The 16,629-nt window shown below is 41.6% G+C and overlaps 1 protein-coding gene across 2 annotated transcripts; it reads right to left on the bottom strand.

Moving 5' to 3' along the window:
* Positions 1-219: 219 nt before the first annotated feature.
* On the bottom strand, positions 220-16,329 carry mkrn4 (makorin, ring finger protein, 4). Of its 2 annotated transcripts, none has more exons than XM_079677670.1 (8): positions 16,176-16,329; positions 2,762-2,884; positions 2,417-2,655; positions 2,253-2,341; positions 1,899-2,155; positions 1,699-1,806; positions 1,221-1,320; positions 220-1,135 (listed from the first exon to the last, which is right to left on the bottom strand). In XM_079677670.1, the coding sequence occupies exons 1-8, from the start codon at positions 16,205-16,207 to the stop codon at positions 992-994; spliced, it is 1,092 nt and encodes a 363-aa protein (XP_079533796.1). In that variant the 5' UTR covers positions 16,208-16,329; the 3' UTR covers positions 220-991. The 2 variants fall into 2 exon arrangements, with proteins under 2 accessions (XP_079533796.1, XP_079533797.1); XM_079677671.1 differs by having other exon boundaries at positions 16,180-16,250.
* Between the last annotated feature and the right edge of the window lie 300 nt (positions 16,330-16,629).

Below are 16,629 nucleotides of genomic sequence, written 5' to 3'. Positions count from 1 at the left end.
TTCCGAGAGCCTACAGTTACGTTGTTATATTATAAACTTTTGCTTTAACAGTTGTCAAATGTACTCCATGAGTAAATATTAGAACTAAGAATACCTCACTTATCAGAGTTTGAACATTTCTTCAATCTGCTTGGTCAAAGCCAGAAAACATTTTGAAACTTAAAAGTTCAATTGCTAGCACAAATGGTTTGATTAGACAAATTTATAACTGGGAGAATGTAAATTAAAGAGCACAACACCATTTTTATTGAGACAAAGTGTGAAGCAATGTTTATTTTTTTGTGTACAAGTACAACTTGTTAAAAAAAGTTATAAAATCTTAACATCTTTATATTCTTTCCAAAACTAGGAAAAGGGTTCTTAGGAAAATCTCTTCAGGCATCAGCAGTGGACATTAGCAAGAAGGGGTAGAACACTTTTATCTATAGAGAATTAAAACAATCCACACAACACTTTAAAATACCAAAAAAATGCACAATTCTTGAAGAGAAGTCAGGATTGAATACTCCCAATGTTCAGAGGGTAAGGGTAAGTTATACAATTCTGCTACATGTTTTAAGCACTTGGCCACAGGTGTGAAATAAATCCAGACTAGAATGCCACAGATTAACCACAGGGTAATTTGATAGATTAAAGATGAGTCTGATAAGGGATGATTACATCTAGAGCAGTGGCAACAACCATGTGGCGTAGAGAGACAAGTGTACATGTCCTCATTTGCAAACAGGGACTTCAGCAGGTGATTTTAAAGACAAGTTCCTCTCTGGTTGAAGGAGTGCTAGTCAGTAAAATTCCTTGCTGTAGCCTGACCCCCAACAAACTGGTCCATCCATGGAGCATGGTTGACATCACAGATCTTGTTCAGAGCTAATCAAGAGGGGGTTTCCATACGAACAGAAGAGTCAAAACACAGCCCTGGGTTCTTCTTGGGACAGTTTTTGAATTATGACCCAGTCAGTGGTTTCAGGCACTGACAAAAATGAGAAACAGCTCAGAAACTATACTCCTCAGATAGGTAGAAAGGAATGCCAACGTCGTCCTCGTCGTCGTCCTCATCATCACCGAGAAGAGTCATGGCTATGAAAAGGTTAAGCAGATCTACGCTGTCGTAGTCGTCTTCTTCTTCCGTATAATACTGTTGAGCAAGAGGGGAAATGTTAAGGGGAAAATAGACATATGGTGCTTACAATTTGAGAGCATAAAACTGTGAATATATTTACCGGAAACGATCCGTGATGGGCATGTTTGTCGTGCCGATAAAGGCACTCCGTTTTGAAGGGGCAGCATCCATATCGGGAGTAGTAACTGCATCTTTTTTTACTACAATTATAGGACAATACATATGGGAGGGGGGGCAACATTTCAAGCAATTTTGCAATAAACTTTCAATAGTAGACTGCATGAAAAATGCAAATATGAAATATAACAAGTTTAGAAGTTAAAGAATTGCATTCCTATTTTGTATAAAATATGTGAACGTTCAGAGTTCATAATGGGCAGAGTTCTGGCTTAACAATAGATACAAAATCCCAGCAATAAAACATGTTGGGATTAATCAAATTGCTTTACACTTCAAGGATGATCTTCGTCATTACCATTATGGATAGTGGTCCCAATTATGTATTAGTTGGGACATTTGAAAGTCACTTCTAGTTAGTAAGCACTTGATAGGGGTGTTAAAACAATCTCATTGCCTACCTGAATTTCTCTTTGAAGGCAGCAATGACACCTTCCTTTGCTCGTCCTTCAACCCAGTGTCTGTGAGGCACATAGAAGGCAGACCTCACTCGGCACTGTGGGCAGCTCCTGGGGAATAATCATTAAAAACCTGTTGTCAAGTGAAATCCTTCACGTGTAATGAGATGCAATAAACTATTCCAAATATTACCAACACCTACTTAACCACATCTGGGCCGAGGTCTTTTGTTTTCCTCCAGGTCATAATGCATTGTAAACAGAAGGGGTGATCACAGTTTGGCAAGATTCCAAAAACATGGGTTCTTGGATCTGGCTTTTCATACACCTTGTCCATGCAGATGCCACAGGTCACGCTTTTGCTCTGGAGGGAGGCTTCTATTGCCTCAATAATCTTCAGGGAATTAGAGGCTGCTGCAGCAGCTGCACCGTTGACTGCTGCTTCATTAGAAGAAATCTCCTGAATGCAAAAAGAATAGCAAGTTTAAGCCTTCTGGGTTTAACTTCTTCGGTCGCCAGGATGCACCTTGGAAAGATCATACTCAAGTTAAGCAAACCTGCTCATTTCTCTCGTTACATGCACATGCTTGAGCATCTTCTGAACTCTGGACCGATTCCCAAGATGCAGAGGGAGGAGTGCGAGCATCTGGAAAAACAAATAAAAAAATAAAAGTATGGAGAAACGCTGACCAAGTCAGTCACCCATGAAAACAGCCATTACCTTGTGATTGTTCCTCGGCAATATCTGCAGCCACACGCTCGTTGTTCTGTTGAGGATATGACCTATGAACCAGCAACTGTGATCGGCTACTGGACGTCACCGCAGCCTGCAAAAGAGCTGGCTCTGACCCTCTTCTGTCAGGTGGAGCGTAAGACCCACTGGAGGAGGAAACGGTAGGCATGGAACCTCTTCTAGGTGCAACAGCTGCATCAACTTCGGGGTGAAGGACATGGACGTACCTAGCGATGGAAAATATTGGATGAGCTGCAGTAATCCGGGTGCATGACATCCTCCTTTTCATTTAGTTCCATAAAATAGAGTTGGGGAAAAATTATGAAAGCTTACCTACAGCGTTCACCATACCAGCATATACCTTTCTGAAAGTACCTACATATTGGAACTGGCGGCATACAGTCATGTCGATATATACACCTGGAACCAAATCTACATGTGCCATTCAAGAAACGCCTGTAATAAAAATAAAGGTAGAGTGAATTTCAAGCATATAGCATCAAAAGCAGCACCTTTTTAAATAGCTGAGGCTAGGTTAATTCAGTGTATAAGCAGAATGATTTGGGTATTCAAAGTGTGAAGTAATAACACCTAAATTGTATCTTTATTTTAATGCAGGTTAAAACATAAGCCTTCTGTTTTCAAGTCCCATAGCAGTAGTCAAATATGTGCCCGCAACTGACGTGTATGTGCAAATGAAAATATCTGAATTCCAAATAAAAATAAAATCAGGTATTGTCAATAGGTTGTCTCCCTACAAGATTTCGCCAATCAGAACAAATGTTGCATGTTTCTTCCACTAAATAGTCTCCGATTTATAATAACACAACTTTAAGAGAAGCTGAACGGTTATTTTAGGATTTTATAAAAAAAAAGGTGCATGTAACCTAGAGTCTAGGTTACATGCACCTTTTTTTTTACCAAGGCACCCCTGAAAACATTTCTCGACCCCAAGGCACCCCAACTTTTTGTAGATTTAAAAACCACTTCAGAGCTTAAACTAAAAACCATAAATAGGTTTTCAAATGTGTATTTAATTGAATAGAACATTTTATAGAACAAATAATGTATTCACACATAATAACAAGAACCAGACTAAAAATGTCAACACTATTTCTATGATGAATTCAATATTATAAACAGGCCCACTAAGTAGGCTCTTTTGTTTTGGCTGAAAATAGTAGGCCTACCTGTGTAAAAACACGAATACATATCAATACAGTTATTATTTTACATTTGGATTTCAAAAGAGGCAGGCCTATGATCACTTAGATTAAATAATAACTTAATAGAATTGGAGGGATGAAACAATGCCCTCTGACCTGACTGTGGTCATGTGACTCATCAACCACATCCCAAATATGAAACATTCTGCATTTCGCTATCCAGATAATACTGATTGACAAAATCATAAATCATACATTTATAAGAAAGGCACACAAATGAACATCCAAACATAAACATTTCTCAGACCGTTACACGGTGCTAGTGTGCCACTTGTGCCTGCTTTTGTGAGCAGAGTCTCTTGATGCGTGGGGGGATAGTGGACAGCGCAACGCGGAGGTCCTGCTCCACTGACAGCGGGGTCCGGGTCTTGTTTTTGACATATGCGAGTGAGGAAAACGCCAGCTCGCACAAGTAGGAGGTTAGAAACTGTAAAAGCACCTTGGTGGCACTCTGAGAGGGATGGATACTCGTGTCCCACAAGCAGCCAAAATATATCCAGACGTAGTTCCCCGTGCTTCAGTTTCAGGGAGCGGTCCATAGATAGCTCTGCGAGTTCATCCTGAGCTCTGCTGTTTAAACTTGTGGCTGATATTAATGTTATTTTAGACTTCTTTTGCACTGCTGTGCCATCATGTTCTGTCATCCCTGCCTGTGTTGTTGAGGTCTGGGGTGCTTCTTTATTTATTGTCACTACGTAACGATCCATCTTGAAATTATTTGGCGCGAGGATAAAAAAACAGCTCTGCACACCGTAAACAATGACGGCTGACGTAAATCATGAGAATTTAAGCCGTTTAATATTTCTAAATCTGAGCTATATATTTTTTATTAGCTTATGAACTCCATTGTACATGTAATAAAATAAAGTGTATATGAAGTGAAGTTTATTAAATACATTAAAATATTTTTTTTGCGGCACACTTGGACAGTGCTCACCGGTTGGGAACCACTGACCTAGACGAATGAAACATCATTTCATATGAGCACGGTGTGTTGAAGCAGCTTGGGTTAACTTTAAGTTGAGGAAAGAAACAAGTAACCCGAACCTTTGAAGATAAATACATGACGTCAACACTGGAGTGGTCATAAGAGGCCCTGCATGGTAGACCTTAAGGCCCAGATACACCGGCCAGTCACCTGAGAATTCGCCGACGCTAGGCCTGTCACGAAAATAATTTTGTTGGACGATAAATGTTCCTGAAAATTATTGCGATAAACGATAATATTGTCGGCACCATTGTAAGACCTTTTTAGACCACTGACATAATGATAATATATCATAATAATTCTAGTACATCCTTTCAAACAGAACATTCAACATTGCAAATGAAATGTGAAATAATATTAAAATATATAAATGATATATAATAAATAAAACTTAATTAAATTATAATAAATTAATTAAATCACACACACAACCAAAACAATAAATTAAATAGACTCAGGCTGGAAAACAGAGCTCTCAATCCATTTATCTATCCATCTCTATATAGATGGATAGATAAATATAAATATATATAAATATAAATCAATCAATATGAGCACAATCAAAAAACATCTCCTTAAAAAAAAACAGTCATGTGTACAGTCCACTGTCCACTGTCCATACAAAGACCCAGATGCCTCAACAGGCCATATCCAAATCTGTTTTTTCGAAGTTTTCGAGCAAGGAACACCAACATGTTTGCATTGTCGGGCAAATGCATCTTTGATTGTAAACTGTCGGGAAGGTGGGGGCTCTCCATCTCCAGCTGCCGAGTTTGCTACCAGCTGGGAAAACGGAATGGAGTGGTTGTGTTTTAGGTGTAGTTTAAAATGCGTGGTATTGCCTGCTTTTGTCGCTACCTTTTTTAAACAAATGCGATACCACTCCGCTCATTCAAGTCCGTAGGTTGGCCTCGTTGATTTGGCTTGAATCCAAAATACTGCCACACCGGAGAATCGAGATGTGTACGTTTTGTAAACAATTCCATTTCACTTTAAATTCCCCGTGAGTAAGTCACACGTTGTCTCCCGCTTGTCGCTATATTATTAATTTGGCTGCTACGCTGCTGTACGTGCACACAGAGTGTCCTGACCTGGCTGTGTGTCAGCCCCGCCCATCACAGCGCGCATGGACGGCAGCCACAGCTCGTCTGGCAGCCACAGCGCTCTTAGCTAAAATGCTGGTCACATCCTTATGTAAACAAACACGCATGTAAACGGCAATTTATCGAGCTCAGAAAAGTTATCGAGTCCATTTTTATTTATCGTACGATAAGTCAATTTATCGATTATCGCGACAGGCCTAGCTGACGCCGACACCGACTGTTGCGTCGCCGGACTCTCGTGCGCATTTGCCGACTTCGCGCACTGGAACACACCGCAAATCCGAGCCGAGCATGTATGAACTGCGTATGCGTGAGGGGCAATAACTCTCCTTACCAGCAGGCGGCGGTAGTGTGTATTCATCATTCAAAAGAGGCAACAACCGGAAGACAGAAGAACAGACTCCGTCATATAAACAAACAAATAGCGTTTCTTTCCATTTTCACTCTCGTCCATTGAAAACATGAACGAACAGGAGCTCTATAAACCGATGAGGTGAAATAGCCGTCCGTGTGTGTTCCATCTTAAATCACTTGTTTACCTCCCTCACTTCCATTAACGCTTCTCATGCACTGATTCGCTAGCTGAACAGACAGTCAGTGTTATCCCTTTGTCCGACTTCCGGTGGTGTTCCCGACGCCGATTCGGCGTCATGTCGGCAGAAAAGACCCGACGGTGCGGCGCACACCACTCCGAATAGGGCGTGCCCACGCTCATGTTCGGCCCGACTCCCATTTACTGCCGATTTCGGGCCGGTGTATCTGGGCCTTTGCACAAACCATGACAACTAATAGTCCAGCAGCAAGTCCTCAAAAAAGGCTTTAGTTTTCGATACTCCTACCCGAGGTAGAACAAATAACAATGATTTCTTTTCTTTAGGGTCTCCCATTAATGAAATTGATTGTTGTCAAAAAATGTTTGGGTTGTTCTTGAACTACCCCAATCCCTGAAAAAGACCCAAATTAGACCAGGCCGAATGTGGGAAAGGTGACAAAAAAAGCCCATAACTTGAGAATGACAACTCTTTTCCTCTTCAGATTTGCTGAGGTATGAACCAGGTGGCTGTCCTACATCACTAAATAGTCAGACAATTATTTAACTAAAAAAAATACTGAATTATAGTCCTGTAAATTTAGCTTCATTTTAGACGGAAATGGTACTTTTTGGTGATAGGAACATAAGACTCAATCACTTTTCTCTCATTTATCAGAAAAACAGAAATCCCAAAAAAATATACCATTACTGAATTGTCTAGGGCAGGAGTTCCCAAACTTTTCAGCCCGCGACCCCCAAAATAACAGTGCCAGAGACTGGCGACCCCCTGTCGAAGGGGGTGAATTAATTTCTGTTTTCCGCACAAACACTGCACTAGTGGATTGTCAAAGGGGGAGCCTCGTTGCGGGGAAATTTATACAGATGGCTAGTCCGCCCCTGAAAATGTCTATTCAAACGTTATTATTAATAAAAAAATATATTAAAAAAAATTAATCAATCTTTTTTTTTCCATTTTTATTTTGTAATCATCTCACTTTGGGAACCCCTGGTCTAGGGTGCTATTGAACACTAACGAGTAGTTGTATGGAAATATCTGGTACAGTTCTATTGCAAATGACATTTCTTTAGACATAGGCCTACCTCTTCTCTGATACAGTCACATTCCGAATGGGGGATAAGTGGCATAAAAGCCTATAAGTTAAGAATGCTTACTCTGATGGTCATTATATTTGGAGAGGCAAATACCAGGTGGTCGAACTACATCACCAAATAGTCAGAATAAGAGTAACCCAATACAATAAAGTGTATTAGTTCTAAATTGCAAGCCTCTAAAACATAGGTGTAAATAGTACAGGTTTTATTGAAACTGGAACCTTAATTCAAAGTACAGTATACAATTCATCAAATCATTCAGTGAGAGGTCAAGTATATGGATACTAGAATATAATGTTAAATGTCATGTTCCTCAGAAACGTTAGGGGAAATATTTTGACATTCTGCACAGCAGATGCAGAGCTCCGTACAGGGAAGGCCAACAGAGAGGCACTGGCACTTTCCACTCTCTCCACACTTTGCATCTTTGCAATACAAGTGAGGAATGTCTCTCACTTCTGTAGGTGCTGGGGTTTTGTAAATAGCACTGGTTGAATGGCCCCATCTCTGACAATCCACCCCTTGCCAACAGGACTCCATAACAAGGGTTGGGGTTCAGCCTGTGACACCATATCACTATCTGAAACATTGCTCTTTACACGTTGTTGAAATGCATCCTCTGTTGTTGGCAGATTTTCTGAGGCTGCATCTGTTGTTGATGCAATTATGAACCTCAGTTCATTCAACTTTGTGCACATCAGTCCAATTTCCTTTTTTCCCATATAGCAGAAGCGCCAATTCTCTTGCGACTGGCAAAGACTCTTCCAAGCTGGCAGAGATTCCAAAATGGGCCAGATCTTTGAGCTCGCTGAGATGGGTCTTGAGTTTGGTGAATGCTGTTGTCTTTCCTATTCTGTACAAACTACTTGTTGTGCCACAGCCAGTGAGTGCACGACATGCTGGTAGACAGTTAGACATGTAGTTGCCGCCCAGCTTCAGGACCATCTCCAACTAAACGGCCTCTAAACACCAACGGTGTTTCAGGGACGGTTCGTAGCTGGAGCTTGAAAAGCACCGGGTTTTCCTGTTCACACCGCAGCGGTGCAGCCTCTTAGCTCTGGAATCCGGTTCATTTCAAGCACCAAAAAAAAATTGTCCGGATGGAGGAAAAGCACCGCATACGTCACGCTTACGTCGAGGCAGGGGCAGATCAACTCCTGAACAACAAAAGAAAGCTGCCGTTTTATCCAGTTTGTACACAACGATGGAGAAACTTAAGCAGCAGTGGTCCACTGAAGAGACCAGCTACCTACTGGGAATCTGATCTTCCGAAGAGGTACAGGGGAAGCTGGAGCACAATCGGCTATTGTTGTTGTCGGTGTCAGCTGTGAGGGGTTTCCGCGCGCTTTGGCTTTATGAAGCAGGCACGCAAACGGTTACGTCATGACGCAAACGATGACGCAGCATCAGTCGGACTCTGGGCAGTGTGAAAAGAGCCGGAGCTAAACCGAAGAACCGGTTCTGAACCTGAAAAGCTCTAGCACGGCGCTTGAACCGGAGTTGCGTTGGTGTGAATGAGGTATTTGAGAAATTCCAGTCCGGTTTCCGTTCCGCCCACAACTACTTGTTGTGCCACAGTCAGTGAGTGCACAACATGCTGGTAGACAGTTAGACATGTATTTTCCAATTTTCTCACATATGATGTTGATGGGGACATCTCTCTCTCATTCCATGCCCTGCATGCATGTACACTAGAGATGAACCAAACATGTATTTGCTTGCCTAATATATGAGCAGTACTTCCACACCTGTGTCATCACACCTCACAATGATGAGGGAATATGACTCTGCAAGCTGTATGGCATGGAGCACCATCCTTGTGTCTGTCTCCTCCTGATCACTGTACAGTGATGTCAAACTGCTGACTCCTGCTGTGCAGATGCTTTTCACCTCCTCCCCTTCGTCAAATCCTGAGTGTAGTCTGTGGGGCAGCAGTGACAATGTAGTTGCTCTCAAACATGCAGAGTGCAGTCTTGTTTCCACTACTCAAGTACTTCCTGTAGTTTGGGACATTTGTTTTGCTTTAGGTTATAACACTTGTGTCATTCTTCAGAGATGGGTCCTCATTACAGATCTGCACTTTTGCCTAAACATTTGTTTTTAGGCCTTTCTTAAAGGCTTCAGTGGTCTGTGGAGTCATCAGGTGGTCTGGCGAGTCTTCAGGTGGTCTGGGGAGTCCTCAGGTGGTCTGGGGAGTCCTCAGGTGGTCTGGGAGGGAATCCCACAGGTGAGGAGCAGCTGCACAGAAAGCCCGATCCCCCATTGTGCGGAGTTTGGTCCTGGGGGGGGGCGAAGCAGATGGTTTGTTGTGGAGCGGAGGTTGCGTGTGGAGGTTTGTGATGTGAAAAGTTCCTTCAGGTATGAAGGAGCATTCCCGTGGATGCACTGATGGGTGAGCAGTGAGATCTTGTATTCAATCCTGAATGAGACAGGAAGCCAGTGGACGGAATGAAGGACGGGTGTGATGTGGTTGTACTTTCTCACCCTCATCAGGATCCTAGCAGCACTGTTCTGTACGTATTGGAGCTTCTGAAGGCTGCCGCTAGGAGTCCCGATGAGGAGAGCGTTACAATAATCAAGCCTTGAGGTAACGAAGGCATGGACCAGTTGTTCAGCATCCGACTGGAGTTTTGAAATGTTCCTGAGGTGGTAGGAGGTTTTGCACAGGTGTTTGATGTGGGTGTCAAAGGTCAGATGACGGTCAAATCTTACACCCAGGTTGGCAACTGCTGTGGAGAGGGGTATGTTTTGGCCAAAAAAGGTGATGTGGGTCATGGGGGATGGCTGGACCTTGTTTGGTGTGCCAACTGAAATAGCTTCTGTTTCGGAACTATTTAGCTGCAGGAAGTTTTGCTGCCTCCAAGCCTTTATCTCCTCAAGGCAGGTGTTAAAGGATGTTGATGGGAACGGTGATGATGATGGTGACAGTGAGGATGCATGTGGGATAGGGTCTGTCTTTATATATAGCTGCGTGTCATCAGCGTAGCAATTGAATGATATTCCATGCTGGCTGATGATACGGCCAAGGGACAGAGTGTACAGGGTGAACAGAGTGGGCCCGAGGACCGACCCTTGAGGGACACCACTGGTGACAGGGTGTGTCTGGGACCTTGCACCTCCCAAGGAGACGTACTCTGTTCTTCCAGACAGGTAGGACTGGAGCCAGCTCAGGGCGGAGTCAGAGTCTGATGGTGTGTTTGAGGCTCTGAAGGAGGATGTTATGGCCGACAGTTTCGAATGCTGCAGTCAGTTCCAGTAGGATGAGGAGAGCTGGGGAACCAGGTTCAGCCGCCATCAGCAGGTCATTTGTGACCCTGACCAGAGCTGTTTCAGTGCTGTGGGCGGAACGGAAACCGAACTGGAATTTCTCAAAGAGGCCGTTTAGTTGGAGATGGTCCTGAAGCTGGGCGGCAACTACAATGCTGTCTAACTGTCTACCAGCATGTCATGCACTCACTGGCTGTGGCACAACAAGTAGTTTGTACAGAATAGGAAAGACAACAGCATTCACCAAACCCAAGACCCATCTCAGCGAGCTCAAAGATCTGGCCCATTTTGGAATCTCTGCCAGCTTGGAAGAGTCTTTGCCAGTCGCAAGACAATTGGCGCTTCTGCTATATGGAAAAAATGAAATTGGAGTGATGTGCGCAAACTTGGATGAACATAATTGCATCAACAACAGATGCAGCCTCAGAAAATCTGCCGCCAACAGAGGATGCATTTCAACAACATGTAAAGAGCAATGTTTCAGACAGTGATATGGTGTCACAGGCCGAACCCAAACCCTTGTTATGCAGGGCTGCCAACACTCATGCATTGAGTGTGAGAGTCACGCAATTAACCCATATCTCACGCACTCACGCCACACTTGCCTTTCCTCATGCTAAGTTTTTTTCCAAAATAAATGTAAATAAATATAAAAATAAAGTGAAGGAACAGCAAACCGAGCAGTCTACGAAATGAGACGGTCTTCTGGCTTAGTTCAGTAAAGTTGGAACGATATTGGGAGATTCTGATTTCACGGATCAATACTCATGAACAAAACTTTATTCAGACACAAATGACGTCTCCTAAGTACAGTGGTAAGGTTGACAACAAACTACAATCACATTTCGATCAAAAAAGCCAATACGCGCCTTCCTCCGAGCTGGGCACATTACATTGGTCTCTATCCGCAGCCGGAGAAGAAACGAGTGCTCAGGGACCGTCTGCAAAGTGCAACTCCGAAAAAAGAGAATACAATAATTCAATCACTATTATACATCTTATTAATACCAAACTCACTACACACATCAATAGTCTCCTGTGTGTCATACTACAGCAAGGAGTTTGGAAGAATATGCTTTTGAATAATTTTGGGGAATATTTATAATGTTCAATAAATATGGCATCATCTTAAATAACTTTATTATACAGTATATTTCTACCAAACTCACTATTTGCATTGTTGTTGTTAGCATCTGGTTAGCTAACTGCGCTAACGGATATTAAAAGCTGTTTCTAAAACAAGGAGAGGGAGAGCTCTGTCCTTTCAGACAGAGATAACTACAGCTCAGTGAGGTAAGGGACTCTGTTTAGATCAGGGGTGCCCACACTTTTTTGGCTGGTGAGCTACTTTGGAAATGACCAGCTCACCGAGGTCTACCAACCAAAAATAAAATCCCAAATTACAAGGGTTGCTGAATAACACGTTTTATTTATACATGGGATAACTACAATAGGGCTGCAACAAACGACTAATTTGATAATCGATGAATCTATTGATTAATGAAACGATTAATGGACTATTACTGTATGCCTTGCACAATTTCTCAAACGCTCTTATTTAGCCATCAACTTTTAGATTTAGCTTGAGGTTGTTTTAGGCATGTGGAAACTAACAATGAAGACAATAAAGATGAATACTTGATTCAAAAATACATGTATCATTAAATTAACTTCACAAATTGTGAACAAAATTAACATTGCTTTTTATTTAAATTAAATAAATAATATTTCACATCAAAAGAAACAATGTTTTAACAAATCATATTAAATAATCTGATGACAGAGCTTTAAACAGAATAGTTGAAACTTTTAACAAAATAAAGAGTAACTCTGTTACCTCTAATCATTAACCCATGTTTGTATCATTGAGTTAACTCCGTGTGTTGCTGCTACATAACACCTGACGTGGAAACGTTACTCGTGGATGGGGCTACAGAGCTACTAGAAAGACAGTTGAACCCTGTGCATTCCTCCGTCTGAATGTGGTGCACTTTTGCTAAATGTTTAGACAAAGTGCTCGTGTTACCGCCCTTACATGCTAAACACTCTTGGCAAGGAGCATTGTCCACCTCAAGACTGGTAACATTTAACCACACCTTGGAGCGCTTCTCTCCGCCATCTCCATCGTGTGTTGCTGCATGTAGCCGCTTGTGTGTGTAAACTGCCCCTCCGCCTCGCACACAGACGGGGAGAGAGATATCTGGTCTGGATTGGAAAGGTCGAAAATACACCGACCATAGACGCATTTGTTTGTCTTTTTGCATGTTAGAAACGAGTTGGCGACACTATGACTGCGAGATAAGGTTTTTGTAGCAATAATACATTACCTTTCTCTTTCTCAACTCGCTACTCGGAGGGAAGTCGCTGTCATATGCATTGTGAACACTCCGATAATGCCTCTCCGCGTTACCTTTCTTTGGCAGAGCGACGCTTGCTTTACAAATGAGGCAAATAACCTTTGAATGTGACATCACAAACAAATATTCTTCCTCCCATTCTGTGTGGAAGTGTTATGTCTTTAGCTTTTTGCTCGGTCCCGCACTCATTTTGTTGTTTGTCTCTTTAACTTAATTTGAGATTTCCCAGCACTTGACTGATTTTGTATCGCTTTGCATTCTGGGTTAACAGACTGGAAAGCGATAGGTCGATTTTTCTGTCAATCAAGTAAACTCCTGAATTAAGTGGCAGGGAGGCCAAGGGAGGAGGGATCAAAACCTGTTTTCTCTATTTTAACGGAGATGTATTTTTTTTATGAATGACTCACGATCTACCAGCATTGCCCCCGCGGTCGACGTACTGGGCACCTCTGGTTTATTTATATATATATATATATATATATATATATATATATATATATATATATATATATATATATATATATATATATATATATATATATATATATATATATATATATATATATAGAGAACGTTTTGGTCACAATTTATGTGTAAATGAAAAACAGTTATGCAATACTATATGACAGTAAAATAATAATACAGTTAAAAAGGTGAGTGATTTTTAAATATCCACAAAGGAAAAGAAAATGTGTTTACAGTTCTGTTTCATATGGGTGTTGAGAGATGTATCCATAAATTCATTTTGCTCTCAAAATGCACCAGGTTGATGCATTTAACTTCAATATTTTTGTAAAATAGCACTTTACCTCTGCTTACACCGATACATGTCATTTTATATGCTGTGAGCTGATTATCGAGCCTTCATTGTAAGAGTCACTGGTACACTGTGTATGTGCGTATTCCACTGTAGCACCCGGTACATTAATGGGAAACCCGTAAATGTTCAATACATTTGTAACACATGATCGTTTCTTTTTTCAGTTCACCAAAAAAAATTTTTTTCACTCCAAGCTGAACTCAAATGTTGGCAGCCCTGTTTAAGAGAGAGTCCTGTTGGCAAGGGGTGGATTGTCAGAGATGGGGCCATTCAACCAGTGCTATTTACAAAACCCCAGCACCTACAGAAGTGAGAGACATTCCTCACTTGTATTGCAAAGATGCAAAGTGTGGAGAGAGTGGAAAGTGCCAGTGCCTCTCTGTTGGCCTTCCCTGTACGGAGCTCTGCACCTGCTGTGCAGAATGTCAAAATGTTTCCCCTAACGTTTCTGAGGAACCTGACATTTAACATTATATTCTAGTATCTATATACTTGACCTCTCACTGAATGATTTGATGAATTGTATACTGTACTTTGAATTAAGGTTCCAGTTTCAATAAAACCTGTACTATTTACACCTATGTTTTAGAGGCTTGCAATTTAGAACTAATACACTTTATTTTATTGGGTTACTCTTATTCTGACTATTCGGTGATGTAGTTCAGCCACCTGGTATTTCCCTCTCCAAATATAATGACCACCAGAGTGAGCATTCTTACTTATAGGCTATTATGCCACTTATCCCCCATTCGGAATGTGACTGTATCAGAGAAGAGGTAGGCCTATGTCTAAAGAAATCTCATTTACAATAGAACTGTACCAGATATTTCCATACAACTACTGGTTAGTGTTCAATAGTACCCTAGACAATTCAGTAATGGTATATTTTTTAGGAATTTCTGTTTCTGATAAATGAGAGAAAAGTCATTGAGTCCTATGTTCCTATCACCAAAAGTACCATTTCCATCTAAACTAAAGCTAAGTTTACAGGACTATAATTCAGTATTTTCTTAGTTAAATAATTGTCTGACTATTTAGTGATGTAGGACAGCCACCTGGTTCATACCTCAGCAAATCTGAAGAGGAAAAGAGTTGTCATTCTCAAGTTATGGGCTTTCTTGTCACCTAGTGATGACGCAATAGCCCCGCCTCTCCTGCTCACCCCCGCGTCAAAGTAAACTGCACACTGAATTCCGATGATTTATCTTTCAGTCGAAATGGACATAAACGCGAGTGAAATCTAATCTGACAGGACGGAGACACGCAGCTCTGCTCACCTGCAGCTCCTCCCGCTGTGAACGGAGCAAAACACACACTTCAAGTCAGATCATCACCCTTAGCTATTTTAATTACCTCTCAAACTACCTAAACTAGTGATAAATATGTTTATTTTTACTGTCGGCCGGGTCACTCATTACTGGATCAGCTGCTGATTGAGACAGACACTGACACTGTCAGAAGAGAGGGAGGAAAAAGAGAGGGTCCGTGTATTTTATTATTATTATTATATAGTTATTCATTTGTTTTAAAGCTCAATAAATAACAAAGACCTTTGACCGGCACTTTTATCATTTTGTCTGGAAGATTTAAACTTTACCACACGTTGATTGGCGAAAAACTGCCCGGTTCCCTCGGCCCCCACCGCGGAGAACAAACAGAAGGGCAACCATGACAACCATGCTTCTTCGCTGCTTTTGTGGAGGATGTTACAGCGCCACGTACAGGCTCCTGCATATGTACTGCAGCTTCTCAAGCGGTTGGAGCTAAACGGAGCTGTCTCGTGTGGACAGACACTATCCGGATATTGCATGTGGACGGAAGCTTTTTTGCGATTGCGTTAATCCTATGCGTTTAGCCCGTTTAGCCGTATGCGTCCTCGTGGGGCCGGGGCCTAAGGGGTGGGATAACTGCAAACACGTTGCCCCTTACTTTTTTTTTACGTGTATTCGGGAAATCTAGGGCAGCAGCTTCAAAAAGTAACGATTTTGACAATGTTCAGAATACTTAACGGTAGAGTCTCTTTGAATTTGAAGGCATTTAACAGTTTCGGCCAATATTTGAGCCGATTTCAAAGCCTAGCTAAACTGATCCTTAATTTACACAGACCCATCACATTCATTAACATGGCTCTTCTTGCAAAACGCACTCAAACACCAACTTTGTTATTTTTTTTCCCAAAGCGAGTTTTTTTAATCCTCAAATCGTTACTTATCCACCATAACGTCCGCTTTCGAATACAGCACAACAGCGTTAAGACAGCACCAACAGGCTCGTTAGTAACGTTTCTCACCATCAGATAGACTACCTTTAAAGGTAATTGCTTAATACACCTGCCGCTTACCTACAGATACTTTCACCACGAGCTGCGTCCATCCTCCGTATGTTTTGAACATGCCCCAAACAGCTTCTTCCTCTCTATCTAAATAGTTGACAGGTGGTTCCCTCCACCAATCAGCTTAGCAACCAACCAATGGAAAGGTGACGCTGACGTAAGCACGTTTGTTACGTATTCCAACTTCCTTTTAGTCCCAATGTTAAATTGTTATAATACAAGGGAGTACTTAAACAAGTAAATTAAGTTGATAAACTGCATGCATGTGTATTAGACAAATACTCAGAGGTAGAATAAGTACTCAGATGTACTTAAAGTATCAGAGGTTAAAGTACTCCCTATTCAGAATGGATTATTTTCGACAGTTATATACCATTATTCAGTTTATATTGCTAACAAATACACCTAGGAGCATTTTAATACTGAAATTCGTCAACAAAGCTGTTTATAATACTGGGTAATA

The sequence above is a fragment of the Notothenia rossii genome (genome assembly GCF_949606895.1).
Source record: "Notothenia rossii genome assembly, chromosome: 4".
NCBI classification, from domain to species: domain Eukaryota; kingdom Metazoa; phylum Chordata; class Actinopteri; order Perciformes; family Nototheniidae; genus Notothenia; species Notothenia rossii.
Note: the sequence above shows the minus strand (reverse complement) of the source record. Positions and strands in the feature narration are given on the sequence as shown.

What these genes read in the sequence shown, in the direction of transcription:
- mkrn4 (XM_079677670.1), bottom strand. Translation starts at nt 16,207, where the DNA reads ATGGACGCAGCTCGTGGTGAAAGTATCTGTAG. An exon ending in TGCCGAGGAACAATCACAAG is followed by an intron (nt 2,342 to 2,416) that starts GTAATGGCTGTT and finishes TTGTTTTTCCAG; the next exon opens with ATGCTCGCACTCCTCCCTCT. An exon ending in GCCTTCAAAGAGAAATTCAG is followed by an intron (nt 1,321 to 1,698) that starts GTAGGCAATGAG and finishes CTATAATTGTAG; the next exon opens with TAAAAAAAGATGCAGTTACT.